The following is a 16,529-nucleotide window of genomic DNA, read 5'->3' as shown; positions in this document are numbered from 1 at the left end:
GCTATTAATGTTCTATTTTTTAAACATATAAAACCTCTGAAATGGTTATCACGTGACCCAATAGAACCGATAATATCCTTAATTCTCACCAGATTCATTCAAGCTTCAACATTTCTACATGGCGTTCTCGAGATAATGATAATTGAAATTGTCACAGTTTGTATACCATTCGTGAACTTGATGCAAAGAGGTTTTCATGTCATTGTTGCAGACTGGACAGCAAATTATTTTGTGTCACCTTATAGTTTGACGTTGGATTGGATGGGGTTTCCAAGTTGACCTAGTTAGGGGGTGTGGAATATGTTTACAATATACCAATCAACGAGATTCATCCCAATTTTCAGCCGATTCACACAGAGATTACAGTAACTACTATAAATCTAAAGTGTTGTATCCCAGTAAATACTGTATCGTGCTGACAAATCTGATAAATCGGTAGCATGTGCTATTAAGTTTACAGTAAAAACTGAGGATATTTGTAATTCCAACAAATCCCAAACAACTGGATTTGTTTGAATTACACATATCCTTAGTTCTTACTGTAATCCTAATAGCACATGCTACCGAATTATAGCACGATCCAGTTTTTACTGTGGTAAAAAACTGTAAGATTAACAGTGGTAACTGACATGTGTTCTCTATGTGTATCGGGTGCAATTTTTGAGTAGAGAGTGGTAGTAAAATTTGAAACAAAATGTTATAATGCTTTATGACAACACATCTGTTTGCTTCTGGTCTATTTCTGTTGCAAAAGACGTGTCAAATTCAAACTGAAGTTGTTTTCTCTAAAACGGTAGTAGGAATGGAAAGAAAATTTCACCAGGGTGCTTAGAATATGTCTCTTCTCGTGTGTACACTGTCATTTGCTGGGGGAGTGTAGTGTCTCAACCGTTTTCTGGTAGCGAGTGTAAGGCACAAAATACATATCAGAAAAAAACTCATGCAAGGTTTCAGGAGGATTTGATACAATGCTCCTCCTCCTAGCGACTTTTGTGGCACAAATATAAATGTCAGAGATTGCAATTACTCTGTAATTGTGCAAACCTGGTAACGTATTTTCTTCTCTTTGTTCTTGTTATTCCATAAAATGATTGAAACTGGGGTTAATAACACTTTGCCCCTACTTATCCGCCGGTACCCCATAGTTCACATGCCTATCGTCCTGTGATTAAATAATATCAACTTCTCACCGCGCAATCCGTTGTCTCTTTGAGTTAATGAGTGTGGAGTTAGAAGCTGCTTTTAAACGTTTTTTTTCTATTCGACGTTTTTGAAACAAGCAGCCAGTGAATCTAGATGTTTTCACAAGCCTAACATTTTCCAAATCTAGAGGGAAAGACAGCAGGAAACATATTTGTTTTCTACTTCGTCAGTTTCGTTCTATTATTCTCACCTTTATGTTTGTAAAACCATTTTGAATTCTGCTCTATTGTTTTCAAACTGAGTTGGTATCGATTTGGGATTGACTTGTGTCACAATTCACACCCTTCACCGGATGTATACGTCTAAAACAGATAACATTGTCTCCTCTCTGTGTTGCAATTGTGTCGTATCAAGATATACTTCATACGAACACATCAACACAATACACCGTCATACAAACAACATTAAACTTGAAACAAAATTCTATTTCCTTAAATCAATGTCTCGGTTTGCCATTGAATATTATCCGGCTGTGCGTTGGCAACGAATTACTATCCCACATAGATAAAAAAGTGTTGGCATACATGACATACTGTTTGCACTGAGAGGGTGGCTTGCGTCAACCTTGACGTAGGATGGTGTAGTTTATTTTAAACCATCATTAAATTTCACAATTGAAATATTAGAATATAACAATAAGAGATAACAAAATGCTGAAATATGTTGTTTTGATAGACTGATAGCCCTAAATTCCTAATATTGTACCACAACAGAGTTATTCTGCTATATTTAATGCCTGAACATGGAAACAATAACACACAGTGGCTATCTATAGCTTTGTACTATAGTTTCACACCCTCTGCACATGGTATGTATATTACGGAAACCAATTATTTTTATTACGGGTGAAACTCTAAGAATTATTTATCCACAATGTTGTCCAAAAAGGCAGGTTTATGTATGAATATTATTATTTTCACAACGGAAGATCACGTTTTGTAAATAACAAACACGGGTACCAATTTAAACTGTACAGAGCAGTCGTTAACCTGCAAGGTTTGCAATCCGCGGTGTTTACTGTGATTATGTACTTTTCCCGTAAAACAGTGGAGTGACTATAACACTTAAAGTTATCTGGAAGTTATTATCTTCCATTTTATTCAAGTATCAATTCCAGCAATAAAGAAAAAGGCTACAAGTTATGAATTTCTTTCACTCAGATTTTTACTATAGTTATTAAAAAAATATGAAAACTGTCTTATGGACAATGTCCTATCAAGCAAAATTAATAAGTCATACGCTCATTAACAGGAATGTATATGATTGAACAACTGCAATCTTGTTTTGAGAAATTTCGGGTGGCTTGATGAAAGAAACTCAAAATGGTGCTTTTAGCAATACCCGGTGTTAGTAATCACTTCGTCCTGATCATCATGTGATAGGGGGTCCTGTTTTTTCGAAGTTCGGAGATGAGAAGTGGGTCAGATAGGTTTGATGAAATTTACCTTGCTATTCATTCTAAGAGATTTTTCCTGATTCCAAAATTCGCCAACATAAATTTCAGGTAACCATAAGATACTTTTGATAATTTGCATATCGATCTCACAGTTTGTGAGATAAAAAAGCTAAACTGGGTTAAACAAAACAGTTTGAGATCGGGTTTACAAAACAAAAACAATAAAACACAAATGCATTTCTATTGATTTGTATTTCAATTTCTACAAATTGAATTGATCTTTCTATCTACTTATTCTATCGTGCACCTTAATGACCAGCTTAGAAACAGATTGATCGATTAACATTGTCTCATATTTTTTTCCATATTTTTCATTCAAATAATTGCTTATCATATCTTGTCAACTTATATTTAACTTGACCCAAAGATGGTAACACAATGTACTCAGAAAGTTCTACAGTCTGGGGAAGTATTCTTTTCGTTAGGTACACCTCCAACCATCAAACCATCCGAAAGTTAATCAGTAGTCTCAAAGAAGAAGTCATCAGTCAAAGGACCAAAACCTGCTGAAGTTCCACCTTGGACATTAAACTTGTAGTTGGTCCCAGGAGTCAAGTCATTAATCACCACCATTCGTGATTGGGTTGTTTCCTCTTGTACCACCTCACCGTTCAGTGATAGCTGGTAGCGGTACCCAGTGATCTCCCCGTTAGTGTGAGGGCAAGATACTCTTCGCCATGAAAGTGTCGCAGATGTGGAAGTGGTCTCGCCGAGAAAGACCCTCATAGGGCTGCTAGACGGCGCTGTTGGGAAGAAAATAATATTCCGATTCTGTATAAATATTTTGAGGACGCTTCTTAATTAAGGATTACTCCCGACGGTAGACAATGCGACACTTAAATTAAAGAGAAAAAAGATATTCTAAATGGATAGAAGATGTCCTTCTTAACCTCTTACTGCTCTTTATTTTTGCCAGACAAATTCTTCTTTCCTCCAGGAAAATGACCTCAAACTAACAGATCGCAGAATCACGGTATCGCAATTTTCGCAGTATCAAAGTGTCACAATATCAAAATTCTGTGGCACAAATATGAACAAAAACATTAAAAATATTGGTTATCTTTCAATGTTTACTGAATTCAAGACTCATGTGGGTGAATGATTTGCACGTTACAAATACAGAGTCATTTGCTTATCATTTGCCATGTAATGTCACTCACTTTGCTAGAGAGCCAGATAAGTTCATAACCCTTCACCAAAGTAACACCTGATTATCATTGCTGTATCAGTTAAAAACTGTTAAAGGTGAGTACCCGTTACTCAGTTAAGACTGATATGTGTTATAATTTCTTAACATGTGTTACATTTATGACCAGTTGCTACTGACTAACAAGCAGGAAATATACGATTCTATACATAATGATTGACTGGATTAACCAGACCTCTCTATATTGATTAACGGTTCTCTTATTCATAGTACAAACTGATCAAGCCATGTAAATTGGGTGAAATATATATATATGATCCCGGTAAGGACCACATCAACCACTATGATGACGAAGGAGGAAATAAAGGCAGTTGAATTTGCTGTTTCAATTCGCGTCAGACATATTCACAGGTTGTAGGGTTGATATAAACCGCTTTATGTTCCAAAGAAGGGCATATTATACTGTGCTAAAAAGTGAGAATACAAGATTTTGTTTGCCTAAGCGTGATTAAGTTTAAAAATATTCAATATTTTGCCGTCTTTTTATTGGAAAGCGATATTACTTACGAAGCACTCTTGTAAACTTCCTGGCAGCGTCTATGTCACTTTCTCCAAGGGTATTGACAGCTCTGACGGAGACCTGGTACTCTGTGCCACCCCAGAGTGATAACTCAGACCTTCCAAATGTATAACTTCTATCATTCCTATCCACCACTATATCCGATTCATCAATGACATGGATCTCTTCACACTTCCATTTTCCTACAGGTTCTATGTTGATTATGTAGGAGTCAACTTCGCAAGGATTTTCGCCGGATTCTCGCCAGATAGCTACCAAATCACCATTATCCTGCGGCTCAAGCATCAAATTAAAGCCTCTCCCAGGCCCTGTTTGAATTATAGAAAAATTAAATAATCTTCATTGTCATTATCATCGTCATCGTCATCGTCATGGCTATCGTCATCGTCTTCGCCGTCGTCGCCGTCGCCGCCGCCGCCGCCGCCGCCATCATCATCATCATCATCGTCATCATCGCCATCATCTTCGTCACAAATCATGATCATTAAATTACACAAGTTGACTTACTTTATATGATTGAAACAAATCTTTAGCATTAACTTCACTAAAACATATTTATATATTAAACAGTTTTATCAATTTTACAGCGAAAGAACTAAAAAACATGTATACCATCATATGATTGGCATGGCTAACTTATTATTATTTAATTCGACGAGTCAATGTCGTAACTTATCATTTCAGACCAGCAAAAATTTAACATGTCATCTAAACCTGCCGTGACCGCATTTGTAACACTGTTATCTGACTTGTTGGAAATTTCTGGGATTATATTTATAGGTATTCTTTACAGAACATTCGATACATGTTTTTTTGCAGCGTTTATACCGCAAGCATACACGTTTTAAATACATCCAGCTGCTAAAGATGTTTATCCTTATGGCCTGTGATATTCCGTTAGTCAGGTTCTTTGACCAAGTATTGAAATTCTCAACTTACTATCATCCTTCGTCTTTTGATATGCAACACCCATCGGCCCTCGACGGAAAGTGTTGACAAATCGCACGGTGAAAGAATAGACTGTGCACGGAGTGAGATTATACAAAGTGTAAGACCGAGTTTTCCTTCCAGATATTCCAGTTTCTCCGCTTGTGGCATTACCACCAATAGTGTACTGCTTGAAGATACCATTTAAGCTGGTACAGTTAGGAGGAGTCCATCTAAATTCAAGTGTAGTTTTTGTTACTTTACTATTTACAGGCCAAACCCTCGGTGCTAATGATGGTGCTGTATGAAAATATAAACAACGAAGAAGAGAACAAAGGAGAGTGATAGGGATATGATAGGATCACGTTTGGCTGTTGTCTAGGCTATACTTCGCATTTCAAAGATGACATGCACAGAAAATACATCTAGGTCTGTGGAAAATGAAACGTTTACTTAAGCACTAGTTTAGTTTTTCTAAGACAGTACTACTTAAAGGAAAAGCCAACCAAAACCGATCCAGGTGATGATCGAGGATGAATCCCGGTTTATCTCCTGCTTTTGCATGATTTACAGAGAACAAAAAAGATAGACATGTTATCTTTGCACTCAATTTACCCAGTTTAGATCACTTACCCGACGGACGAGAGTTTACCCTACTATCAGACCACTTTATTAATATTGAGGAAGGTGGCACTCCATTCATTATCACCGCAGTGCATCCATGGTGAATGAAGTTTCTTCAACTTGCAAACTAGAAATACTGAATGCCGGGAGACTCAGTTAAACAACATTGCATTTGCAGGAAGTTTGAACAAATCAATTATCTTGCAGAATATGTTTGAATATGTATATTGTGTAAGGTTCACAATGCAACATATCCAAACAAGTGGAATGGATAATGCACCTCTAACTTTTGCGAAACCACTTTGTGCGAGAGAATTGATTGGGAAGAATCTTTAAGGTATTGTGTTTACAAAACTTTTTCAAATATCTTTGAATTGGTGAGGCTATTTGCATTTTCTTAGATTAACCATATTTGACTCTCGGTTGCTTGCTATATGATTGTTTTCTTATATCACACACGGTCCTACTAATTCTATGTAGTACTTAAAATGATGATCACGTTACCCGCAAATCTCGTTGTGAACACAATATCTGTTGGTTCCAGATCTGATGCCCCTCCTTCTACGTCAACGGCAATGTTGATTTTGTAGGTTGTAAACGGCGACATACGTTTCATTACTAAGAACGTTTCGTTTGACGTCAAGGGTGGTTGTTCCCTGTCGATGCATTTATGACAGGCTTGATGTCGTTGTAAAGTAAAATTTAGTTTAAACCCGTATACTGGGCAGAGATTTGCACTATCATCTGGGGGAAGCCAACGCACCATGACATCACCATTGTAGAGAGGTAAAGCGGATATGTTACGGACGCTTCCAAGAGCTGAGGAATAGACGAAAGACACAAGTAGAAGAGGAGAGGGGAACAGTGAGTATTGAGATTGACTAGTAATAACAATAAGTGACAACTGAATATGTTTAAGGTCATTTGTCGCGATAGCAAAGAACGACCAGGGTGGTGTGTTGAAACTGCATTGGCTATCTCAAATGGCTTAACTGAAACTATATCTGGAAAGATGCTAGGCTTGGTAGTAGAATACAAAATCAATTCTGTAATCAAAATTATACATTTATCTTGTTAAATTATCATAAAAAAATGTTGTTTGACATTAAATTATAAAAAGCTCAACGCGGATGATGCACTCCTGTATCAAATATAATGGTTCAGGGTCCGTGCACACTCTTCCAAAGAATAGAAGTTACATGACTGTAAAGAGTATTTCACATGTTAAGCGTAGGGTATTTCTAACATTTTACTAAATGATGCCATGGCATGCATCGTCATTTAGTAGTAATTTGGGTATATACGGTTCCCCTCTTTCCCTGTTGGGAGAAATACTTCACCCCCAATTTGTTGATAAACTTTCAGTAACATATGTTCTTACCAGCAGCTGAAATGTTCCCTGTAGCCGGGCTCGAAAAATTTCCTTCGTTGTCGTCATTCACGGGTTTCACTTTACAAATATAACTTCCGCACGCTTTCAAATCATTGAATGTGCATTGTTGCTCCGAGACCCTCCTGCTCCCAGCGAGCACTGGATTCCCTCCGTTCATTTCATAAAGCACACACTTGTATCCAAAGTTTGGTCCCAACTGCTCTTCACAATCCAATTCTTTCCCCCAAGAAAACGTAAGGCTCCTCTCACTTGTAGCATTTTCCTTCAGCTCCACTTCTCCAACTATTCCCGTGGGACCTGCAAAACGGAACCGTCGTTACCACTGAAAGATTCCTACTCATACAGTTCTCATAGAAAACAACAACAACAAAAGGCTTAATAAGTTGTTCCTAAAAAGGTACAGTTGCATATAACTTTACTCTTTAGAAGTAATACAAAACATTCTAAATTTTACCATTAAATAATCGTCATACGTGAGACATAACATATTCATGTATGATTTTGCAAAAACTATAATGATGAATTTCATTTCTCCTTTTAAAACATCTTCTGGTTTCACTAAACAGATCAACGATACTAAAGAGCAGACCCTATAACGCTTATCATCATGACTTCACTTATATCTCACAGACATATGCTTTACCAACGTACGTATAAACAATCTAATGGAGTTAACATGCAACATTTCACTATGCGGTGAGTCACAAGACCTACGAATTTAGTAACTCACCAGATTGAAAGAGCTTTCGGTTTTTATTATACAACAGGTTCATACATTTGTGGAAATAAAACATTGACAATGCAACATCTTCAAGAAGTAACGGAATGTATGTGATGACTCTACATCAAAAGGGTTTTTATAATTGAAGATTTTCCCAGGAAAAGTGATCATCGTCGATCTGTCTCAATAATTGTAATCATTGAATAATATCCATCATTTCAGGGCCTGCAAAAAAGCGAGTAATCTCAAATGAAGATGGACAAACTGTTTTGAGGATGGCTGTCCAATGTTTGATGCAGAAAAGTATATATAGCAATTCTGATAACATTGAAAAGAATAAGAAGGAAGATTAGCCATATGGGAATAGAGGGAAATGGAAGTCTTGGAGGAGAGGAGTTTAATCTTACTGACTGCTTTAGTAGTTCCTATAGAACCAAGCCATTCTGCCGGATTTCCACCATAGTTAAATAATGGTACCACGCTCACATAATAATTTGAGTACGACTGCAAACCGTCCAAAATCATCTCCGTGGTGTTAACTGTGTAGGAACCCTCGTAAATTAGTTCATTGCTCTTGCAGGATGCGATACCGATAAAGTCTACCCACACACCGTACCCTAAGATATGACAGTTGTCAATATTTTCTGGGGGATTCCAAGTAACCAGAAGTTTGCCATCTTCGTTTAGGGTTTGCACTTGTAGGCTTTGAACTTTTCCAAGGCCTGTAAAGAAAGCCGACACCAAAGCATTTTTTTACTTGGAAACTGAAATTGTAGGAACAAGTAAAAGAAGATAATAATTTTAAATAAAATAAAATAAAACCAAAATTTAATGTTTTATCAGACGAGAATAAATACGCTTATGATATTTCTAAATGAAATAATACATCTTTAGAAAAAATAACAAACCCAGTAATACCATAACCGTCTGTAATTGTGATACAGTGACTTCTATGATGTATCTTTAATAACCGAGTTGATACAATTATCTTTGTGAAACTTTATAACTTGATTTTCCTACAAAGCTAATGCTTGACTGTTTTTATCAGCGTGCGATGATATTATTAATAGCATTCATGATACATTTTGTCACGAAGCACATCGGACATTGAGTAGTTTTGTCGTGAGACCAATGGTGCCAAATAACTATACAGTATATTCATTAAAATGCTCATCAAAGTATGTTTTTTGAATATGCGGTTGTATACCAGCCTAATCGATAGAAAATAAAGACACTTAAAGGATGACTTTATTCACAAAATTAATTTTATATCTTGTGGACTAATGTAAAACCACTTCCATGCATCCAAATTATGTTTCTATTAAAATTTTAATTTTTGAGAAATGATCCATTACACTGCTGGGGTTCATCAGTTAAAGTGACTTTTTTTTATTCTCATACAAAGATCACTAGGTCAGTTTCTCAGATGAAACACAGAATACAATGGGAAACTTTTGTGTATTTTCATAACGTGTTACTAATATTTTACAGATCTGTCAAAGACAATTGCGATTATTTCACCCAAGGATCCTCTTTTGTTTATATAAACTTAACAGCAACAGTTTTTGGTTGAGAACCTAACATTAACACAACAATGGATCAACATTAACTTTAAGGCCTGCGCTGAAGCGTCGCAGTTATCATCATTTTAGACTTCAAAAACAGTGCAGATATTTCATGTTGTTAACACTGGATGTTTAAAAAAACGGAATAGCTAGCGAAACATAGCTTCACAAATTTTCCTTTTCTGTCTCGGTCAATCTCATATCAAGACTAAAATTCTGTCTTAAGTCATCCTTTCAAAGTCTTTAAAGGCAAAATAATTTCAGATGAAAAAGTATCCCAAACAGAAGCAGTAATTATATAATTTGGTTCGAATGACTTGTGTCGAGGAAAAAGAACGTTGGAATTAGGGGAGCTGCAATGGTCAAAGAGCAAGCAAAACGAAAGTGTTACGAAAACTTACGTTCCACATCCGTTCCAACATAAACTTCATTGCTGAATGTTACTTCAATATTATTTTCAACTTTGATACGGAAGCGATTGTCAGAACAGGGAAGTAGGTCCGACTTATCGACAATTCTATCGTTGGTGCTCATTTCCTGCACAGTCTCCCATTCACCTGCATCTGTTTCCATCTCAAAGTACACTGACACGTCTCGGCACTTCCAAGGGTCTTCATCTTCTGGAAACTGGTAGCATCATAATGCAAAACAAACATTTAGTTCAGCAACCTAGAGCTACATACGTTAATGCTAGAGTGAGCAGTTGCAGTTGAGTTGTAAGTTTGTGTCATTCTAACTATGCCGTTACATTATTGCAATTAAATTTGTTATAACAAATGTAAACATCATCATTGGTGTATGCTGTTGATATTGTTGTGATGAATAACTTGGTAGGAAAGTTGTCATTGATAGGTTAATATCACATGTTTTAACGTTCCTTTACATACAAGGCTGGAGTCATCACCGAGCCATATGTGCTTCAATTGTCTTCTTAATTTATGACAATGTAATTCAAGCGAAGGATAACGAGAAGAAAAACGATGAATGAAGGACTAAAGAAGAGGGTAACGAGATGAGGCATGGAGTGGTGATAAGTGGTGTGAAGTGAGATAGATGAGCCAGAGAGTGAATCAATGAAAAGTAGAAAGACGAAAGCAACAGGACGAAGGCTGGAGGAATTGGTAAAGGAAGAAGAGAAAATGAACGAAGAATGATGAAGAGGACTGTTGAAAACTGAGGAGATAAAGAAGAAGAAAGAAGGAAGAACGATTGCTAGAAGTGGGGAACGAGAGGATGAAGATACGGTTGATTAAGGGTGTGATGTGAGAGGGTAGGAAGTCGATAAATAAAGGAAGAGGAGGAAGACGAAACGAACAGGGACAAAGGACAGAGAAATCGAGACTGGAAGAGTAGGAAATGAATAAGAATGATTAGAAGGACGATTAGAAGAAAGACGGATAAGAGGATGAAGTACAAAGGAACACTTGCTATTAGTAGAAGAGAGGGGTTTTTGAGGGTGTGATGTGAGGAAAAGATGAGAATAAGGAACGGAAAGAAGTTTGCTAAGAAATAAAGCAAGTATTACAGAAACTGAGAACGCCGAGAAGCTCGGGAACGAGAGTAGGTTGGGAAGGATTTAGGGCGATGCAGGACGGACATCCGTCAAAATTGGGACCTTAACGTCCCCTCCCCAAACCAAGTCGAACTCTTCGTACGGGCAAGGAAGAATAAACAGTAATAAAAGGAGGATTTGAATCAGTAGGAAAGGGAGGGAGATATCAAGGGGATTGAAGAAAGAGAACTTTTGCACAATATTAGAAATATTGAAGTGATTCGTTTTTCCTACCGTGTAGTGAAAAGCAGCTGATCTTGTAGTGACTGTATGTAATGTCAGCTTCAACTCAGGTTTAGCAGGAACTGTGATAATTGAAAAAAATATATATATTAAACTAGCATCAACCTTGCCAATTGCATTCTTGTCACCACTAACAAATGATTTACTCTACACGTCTAATTCAGTATTTCTTTAAACCATTTATGGAATTTTAAGATGACTTAAAGGCACAAAATAAACTGTAAATATTTGAAACCGTTCAAAATACTGCTATCAATGAATATTGTATGCATAAGATAGGACCCTTTTAAGCATCAAATCTTAGACCTAGGTGCTAAAAAGGTTCACACAGCCACTAAGTTCAAGGGCAATACCCATAGACTAATTGATATCTGTATATAAATCATTGTACTAATATAGTTTAGTATTCCATACTACAGAAAACCTAAACAAAATCTTGTCTGGTTATGAAAATTGCACGTAATTTGTAATGCTTTGATATTAAAAGAACTTACCTCCACAACGAGTTCTAAATATCTGTGTGTGAGATGACGGCCCTCTTACACCATTGCCTTTCCCATTGCCTATAACTTCAATCTGAAATTGATAGTCGGTGTCAGGTGAAAGCTCCTGAAACTGATATGTCAAATTTTGATCCATGAAATATGGGTCACTTTCTGTCCCTTGTTCACCAAACCACAGCAAGTAAGATTTTACCGTGCCATTGCCTGATCCAATCAGTTTGTTCCAGCTGTACCAGGAAACTTCGATAGTGGTCGCAGTGACCCCTGTCAGGTTGAGAACTGTTACCCCTGGATTATAGGAGAGTGGTGCTGGAAAAGAGGTAATCAATGTCATTATTTGTTACTGTCTAGTATGAAGTTATCATGTCATAATCATCATCATCAACAGCATCCTTTAACAAAGCTGGCGTAGTCAGGTAATGACAATTTTGTTGATTTTCGTATCGTTGATATTGTAATCAGAATGATCAGAAAAATATACTTACTACTTTCTGGAGTTGTTCCCGTTAATTCTGCTGGTGGTCCCTCACCAAAAGTGGTTTGAACCGAAATACTGACGATATAGGAGGTATAAGCGTCTAGCTCATCAATAAGCACATGGTTTTCCTGTGTTGTGCCATTAATGTAAACACCATTTTGCACCAATGAGTAGACAAATTTTGAAAAGGTCCCTCCAAGAAGAGAGCATCTGACGTTTTCCCAGGCTATCTCAATATAGTTTGATGAATTATCGATCAACGTCACAGGCCACGGAGACATGAGTGGAACTGAAAGAAAAACCGCGATTATTTAATAATTTTACATGTACTTACTGGAAACTATTATTCTTAAAGTCAGCTAATCATTAAAATTAGATCTTTGTTTTTCTTTTTTTAGGTTTTACTTTGTTCTATTTCCAAATAACCCTATATCAAGGGCACAGGTATGTTATTCATAAATTTCACACTATTTTGTCTACGCAACTACCCACACCACCACCTCCTGTTCATCGCCGTCGCTACCACACAAATCGTTATTCAGCTCCAAAGAATACTGTGTGTTTATAAAAATGGAGGATAAAAAGGGCAGGAAAAATAAAAAAATCTTCACCATTTTCTTGTGTAATGCCTGTCATTGAAACCGTTTCCCCTTCCATTAAATATCCGGTACCATCAATACTCTCTGTGAAAGGTGTCACTGAAATATTATACTCTGCGAAGTCGTCATATAGGTCGAGTGTCAGTTCTGTCTGATTTGTTTGCAATGGAGGGTATATTTGCGACCAAAGTGCATCGTAATCACATGCTTTGTAACGGAGTAATGGGTATGTCACGTTATAAACACGGACAGGACATAGACCATCAGGTGGAGACCACGACACATGTAGCATACGTTGTCCTCCAACATTGCTCACCGTGAGATTTTGAACAGGGTCTAATCCTGTGTGAAAAAAAGAAAGAAGTAACAAATTAAGGAGACACATATTCCTCGAAATGGTCCGAAATTTAACTCTTTCCTTCCTACTCTCAAACATAAATTTATGTTTTTTTTACTTATAATTTATTCTGTACAGTGCAATCTGTACAGCATAAAATTTCATATATAATTTGATAAGAATACCAAGTCATATGTGAATGTTTCAACATAACTAAGTCAGCAGTCAATCTATTCAGTACCGAGAGTGAAAAGCTTGTCTTGATAACAGAACTTTCCATCCTTTGTTGTAACATATATATTAACTTCAAACCACCTACTTCCACAGCCTGTCGTGTGTATAAACTGGAAAGATGTGGAGCCGTCACATACGCTACCACCCATGGTCGACGTGCCCTTCAATCCGATAACTTCGAAAGAGTAGTCTGTATTGATGGCGAGGTTAGTGAATAGGTGGCGCAAGCTCAGCCCCTTCTGAATTTCGGTTTGGGCCTCTCCTACCTTACCATAGCGTAGAATGTACCCTGTGACAGGCCCTATCCCTCTGTCAAGTGTCACGTCCCAATCTCTCCAGGTTAGGAAAAGACTAGACACGGTAGGACTCTCCGTGATAAATACCTGCGTACTCTCCGAAAACCGTGGACAGGCTAAGTAAAGAGAGGATAATTCAATGGGAAAAGAGATGCTGGAACAAGACTGGCAAATTTCCTTTATTCGAAAGATGAAACATTGAAAGTAAACTTATTATCCGCGTGTTCTCTCTTACGTAACTTCAGTCACTCTCGTGAGAGTTGGGTCGCATCCTCCAACTTTGATCAAGTATGCCATCGAAGGATCAGATTTATATCAAGGCGATATGATCAAAGATTTTCAGACTCAGCTTTGGAAAAGGAAATATGATTTTAATTGTTAACATGTTTCCTATTCAATCGACCACCATCCATGGTGCCATTGATCGTATTTATCTCCATAACGGAACATAGTCATGGGATTTTGTTCTAGTTGCAAAAATTGAAAATATTTATAACCACAAGTCCTTCCGTGACTTTGCCATTAGGTACCACAAAGCAAATCTTACCTGCATCACATTTTGAGAAGTTGTCATCTGGGCCTTCCTCTCTCTGGCACGTGGTTGGTACCTGCGCCTGAGTTTCCGTCGTTCTTCCTGGGCAGGGACCTGACGAACCCCCACAGTTTTTAGCTGTACCGAACCATACTTTTACAACTCCACCTCCCCTTTTGAATGCATTATTCAGGTGATGAGGGAGAATAAAGATAGGTTGACCAGTTCCCCATGGCCGACTTCCACCTGCGACTGCAGTACTCCGTAAGACTCCTCCAACCCGCAATGGGCTCTTCCCTGGACATGTCGGCACTAATACGGACATACACACAGGCACACAAAAGGAGATAAAAGGTTTAATTTAAATACAAAAAAGTAGACAGAAGGGTTAAAACATTTTCAAATCAAATTGACGATCAAATTTGGTTGAAATTCAACACTGAATGAAACTAAATATTTGTTTTAATTGTTTCTGTCGTTGCCGACAGTCATAAATATTGTGAGATATTCTTGCTCTTTAAAGGGATATTCCGGTGACTGAATTTGATTGCTTATTACTTAAGATACAATTCTTACTTCTGTAACGCGTTTCCTCCCAAACGGGTTCACTGTATGGTCCTGTCCCAGCAGAGTTGACGGCGCTCACCATGAAGTAATATTTTCTGTTCGATTCTAGATCACCAAGAGCTACGTAGGTCTTATCCGTTGTTCCAGTACGCACTTCTTCTCCATCAACGGTCTGCAGTATGTAAGAATAACTGGTGATGATACCATTTTGTTTCCGGCAGTCGTGAGGAGGTTTCCAGGTGAATGTCAGTGAGGAGTAGGTAACACCAGTCAGTAAAATATCACTGGGAGCTTCAATTGGATCTAGTTACAATAAAAAGATGTGATTGGATAGTTGTTGGAGTATAATTACATAAATAACTTACGGAATTATGTGGAATAGCCACATTTACCTATTCATATTACCAAATCATTTTCGCAAAGATATGAAATACTTGTTACAAATTCCGAGGGAATTGGGTTGCATATTCACAAATTTTGAAGCAAATTGCAAACAAGCAAAATAACGACTGTATGTACCAGAAACTTAGTAAGGAGTGTCTTCCAAAATCAGATCTCAGAAAGAATGTCAGCAAAATATTTAAATTTTACGAGATTTAGTTATTTGCTCCTTAAGCTGAAGTTATCTCGCTTTTCTTTACTTACTATTAGGTATGGTGCTTCCGGTTATTGTAATTGTTTCCCCAGAGATAAAGCCGGACTGGCCAATCTTCGATACCATGGCGGTAATGGACACAGTGTAATCTGAATAATCTTTAAGATCATCAAGGGTTACCTCGATGTCAGTAACATCTAATGAATATTCAGAGACATTCTCCACGTCGTTGGAACAGGTCTTGTATTTGATCTGTGAATATTGGACATTGTAATGGCTAACGGAACATGCCGTATCGGATGTTTCAGGTGGTGTCCAAGAAACGTTTAGACGTCCTGTTTGAGCGGCGTCACTTATTGCAGAGGCATTTTGAACAGCACTTAATCCTGAGAGAAGAAGTTTAAAAAAAAAAAACATTTACCAACGTGGCGATTCACGCTACGCAAAAAGGTTCCACTTTTCAATAAATTCATTTAATGTCACATGAAAAATACTCAACATATAAGCTGATTTATTTCATACATTTCTTTTCTAAATTCCCAAGTCCATGATATTTACCTTCTGCCGTAGTATTGACAGTACTGACGTTACTAAAAACTGTTTCGTGATAATTAGATAACCGTACACGATAATTAAACGTAGAGCAAGGAATCAGGTCGTCAATCTGAATCTCTCTCTCCCAGGGATCGAGTTCCTCTTCTTCCATCCACTCCCCTCTCACCTCTGCCTGGAAATACACAGTAATGTTGCTGCACTTCCAATCTTGTGTGGGAGGAATCTGCGAGGTGAACAAGAATCGAAAATAATCACTTTAGACTACTAATAATATATTGAGTTATCATTAATATATTGTGTATTTTGTGATTCATTTATAGCAAAGGCAACAATAAAACAACAGTAATAATTCTGTTTCTGTGAAAACCAAGAAACTAAGAAACTGTAAGGTGCCGGTTATTCAATGAGTTTAGAGTTGACAT

The 16,529-nt window shown here is 37.3% G+C and overlaps 1 protein-coding gene across 3 annotated transcripts in view; it reads right to left on the bottom strand.

Annotated features, from left to right (window-relative positions):
* Positions 1 to 2,832: 2,832 nt before the first annotated feature.
* Positions 2,833 to 16,529, bottom strand: part of LOC139978215 (phosphatidylinositol phosphatase PTPRQ-like) — a 60,435-nt gene continuing 46,738 nt past the window's right edge. For all 3 annotated transcript variants that reach the window (XM_071988170.1, XM_071988173.1, XM_071988171.1), the window contains exons 5-20: positions 16,111 to 16,330; positions 15,603 to 15,938; positions 14,967 to 15,260; positions 14,406 to 14,702; positions 13,648 to 13,974; positions 13,004 to 13,333; positions 12,400 to 12,681; positions 11,906 to 12,223; positions 11,403 to 11,473; positions 10,018 to 10,243; positions 8,459 to 8,773; positions 7,319 to 7,627; positions 6,442 to 6,756; positions 5,326 to 5,613; positions 4,374 to 4,694; positions 2,833 to 3,402 (exon numbers count right to left, since the gene is read on the bottom strand). In XM_071988170.1, the coding sequence (XP_071844271.1) occupies positions 3,116 to 3,402; positions 4,374 to 4,694; positions 5,326 to 5,613; positions 6,442 to 6,756; positions 7,319 to 7,627; positions 8,459 to 8,773; positions 10,018 to 10,243; positions 11,403 to 11,473; positions 11,906 to 12,223; positions 12,400 to 12,681; positions 13,004 to 13,333; positions 13,648 to 13,974; positions 14,406 to 14,702; positions 14,967 to 15,260; positions 15,603 to 15,938; positions 16,111 to 16,330 (4,536 nt within the window). In that variant the 3' untranslated portion in view covers positions 2,833 to 3,115. The remainder of the gene's footprint in view (positions 3,403 to 4,373; positions 4,695 to 5,325; positions 5,614 to 6,441; positions 6,757 to 7,318; positions 7,628 to 8,458; positions 8,774 to 10,017; positions 10,244 to 11,402; positions 11,474 to 11,905; positions 12,224 to 12,399; positions 12,682 to 13,003; positions 13,334 to 13,647; positions 13,975 to 14,405; positions 14,703 to 14,966; positions 15,261 to 15,602; positions 15,939 to 16,110; positions 16,331 to 16,529) is intronic.

The sequence above is a fragment of the Apostichopus japonicus genome, chromosome 13 (genome assembly GCF_037975245.1).
Source record: "Apostichopus japonicus isolate 1M-3 chromosome 13, ASM3797524v1, whole genome shotgun sequence".
Classification (NCBI taxonomy): domain Eukaryota; kingdom Metazoa; phylum Echinodermata; class Holothuroidea; order Aspidochirotida; family Stichopodidae; genus Apostichopus; species Apostichopus japonicus.
Note: the sequence above shows the minus strand (reverse complement) of the source record. Positions and strands in the feature narration are given on the sequence as shown.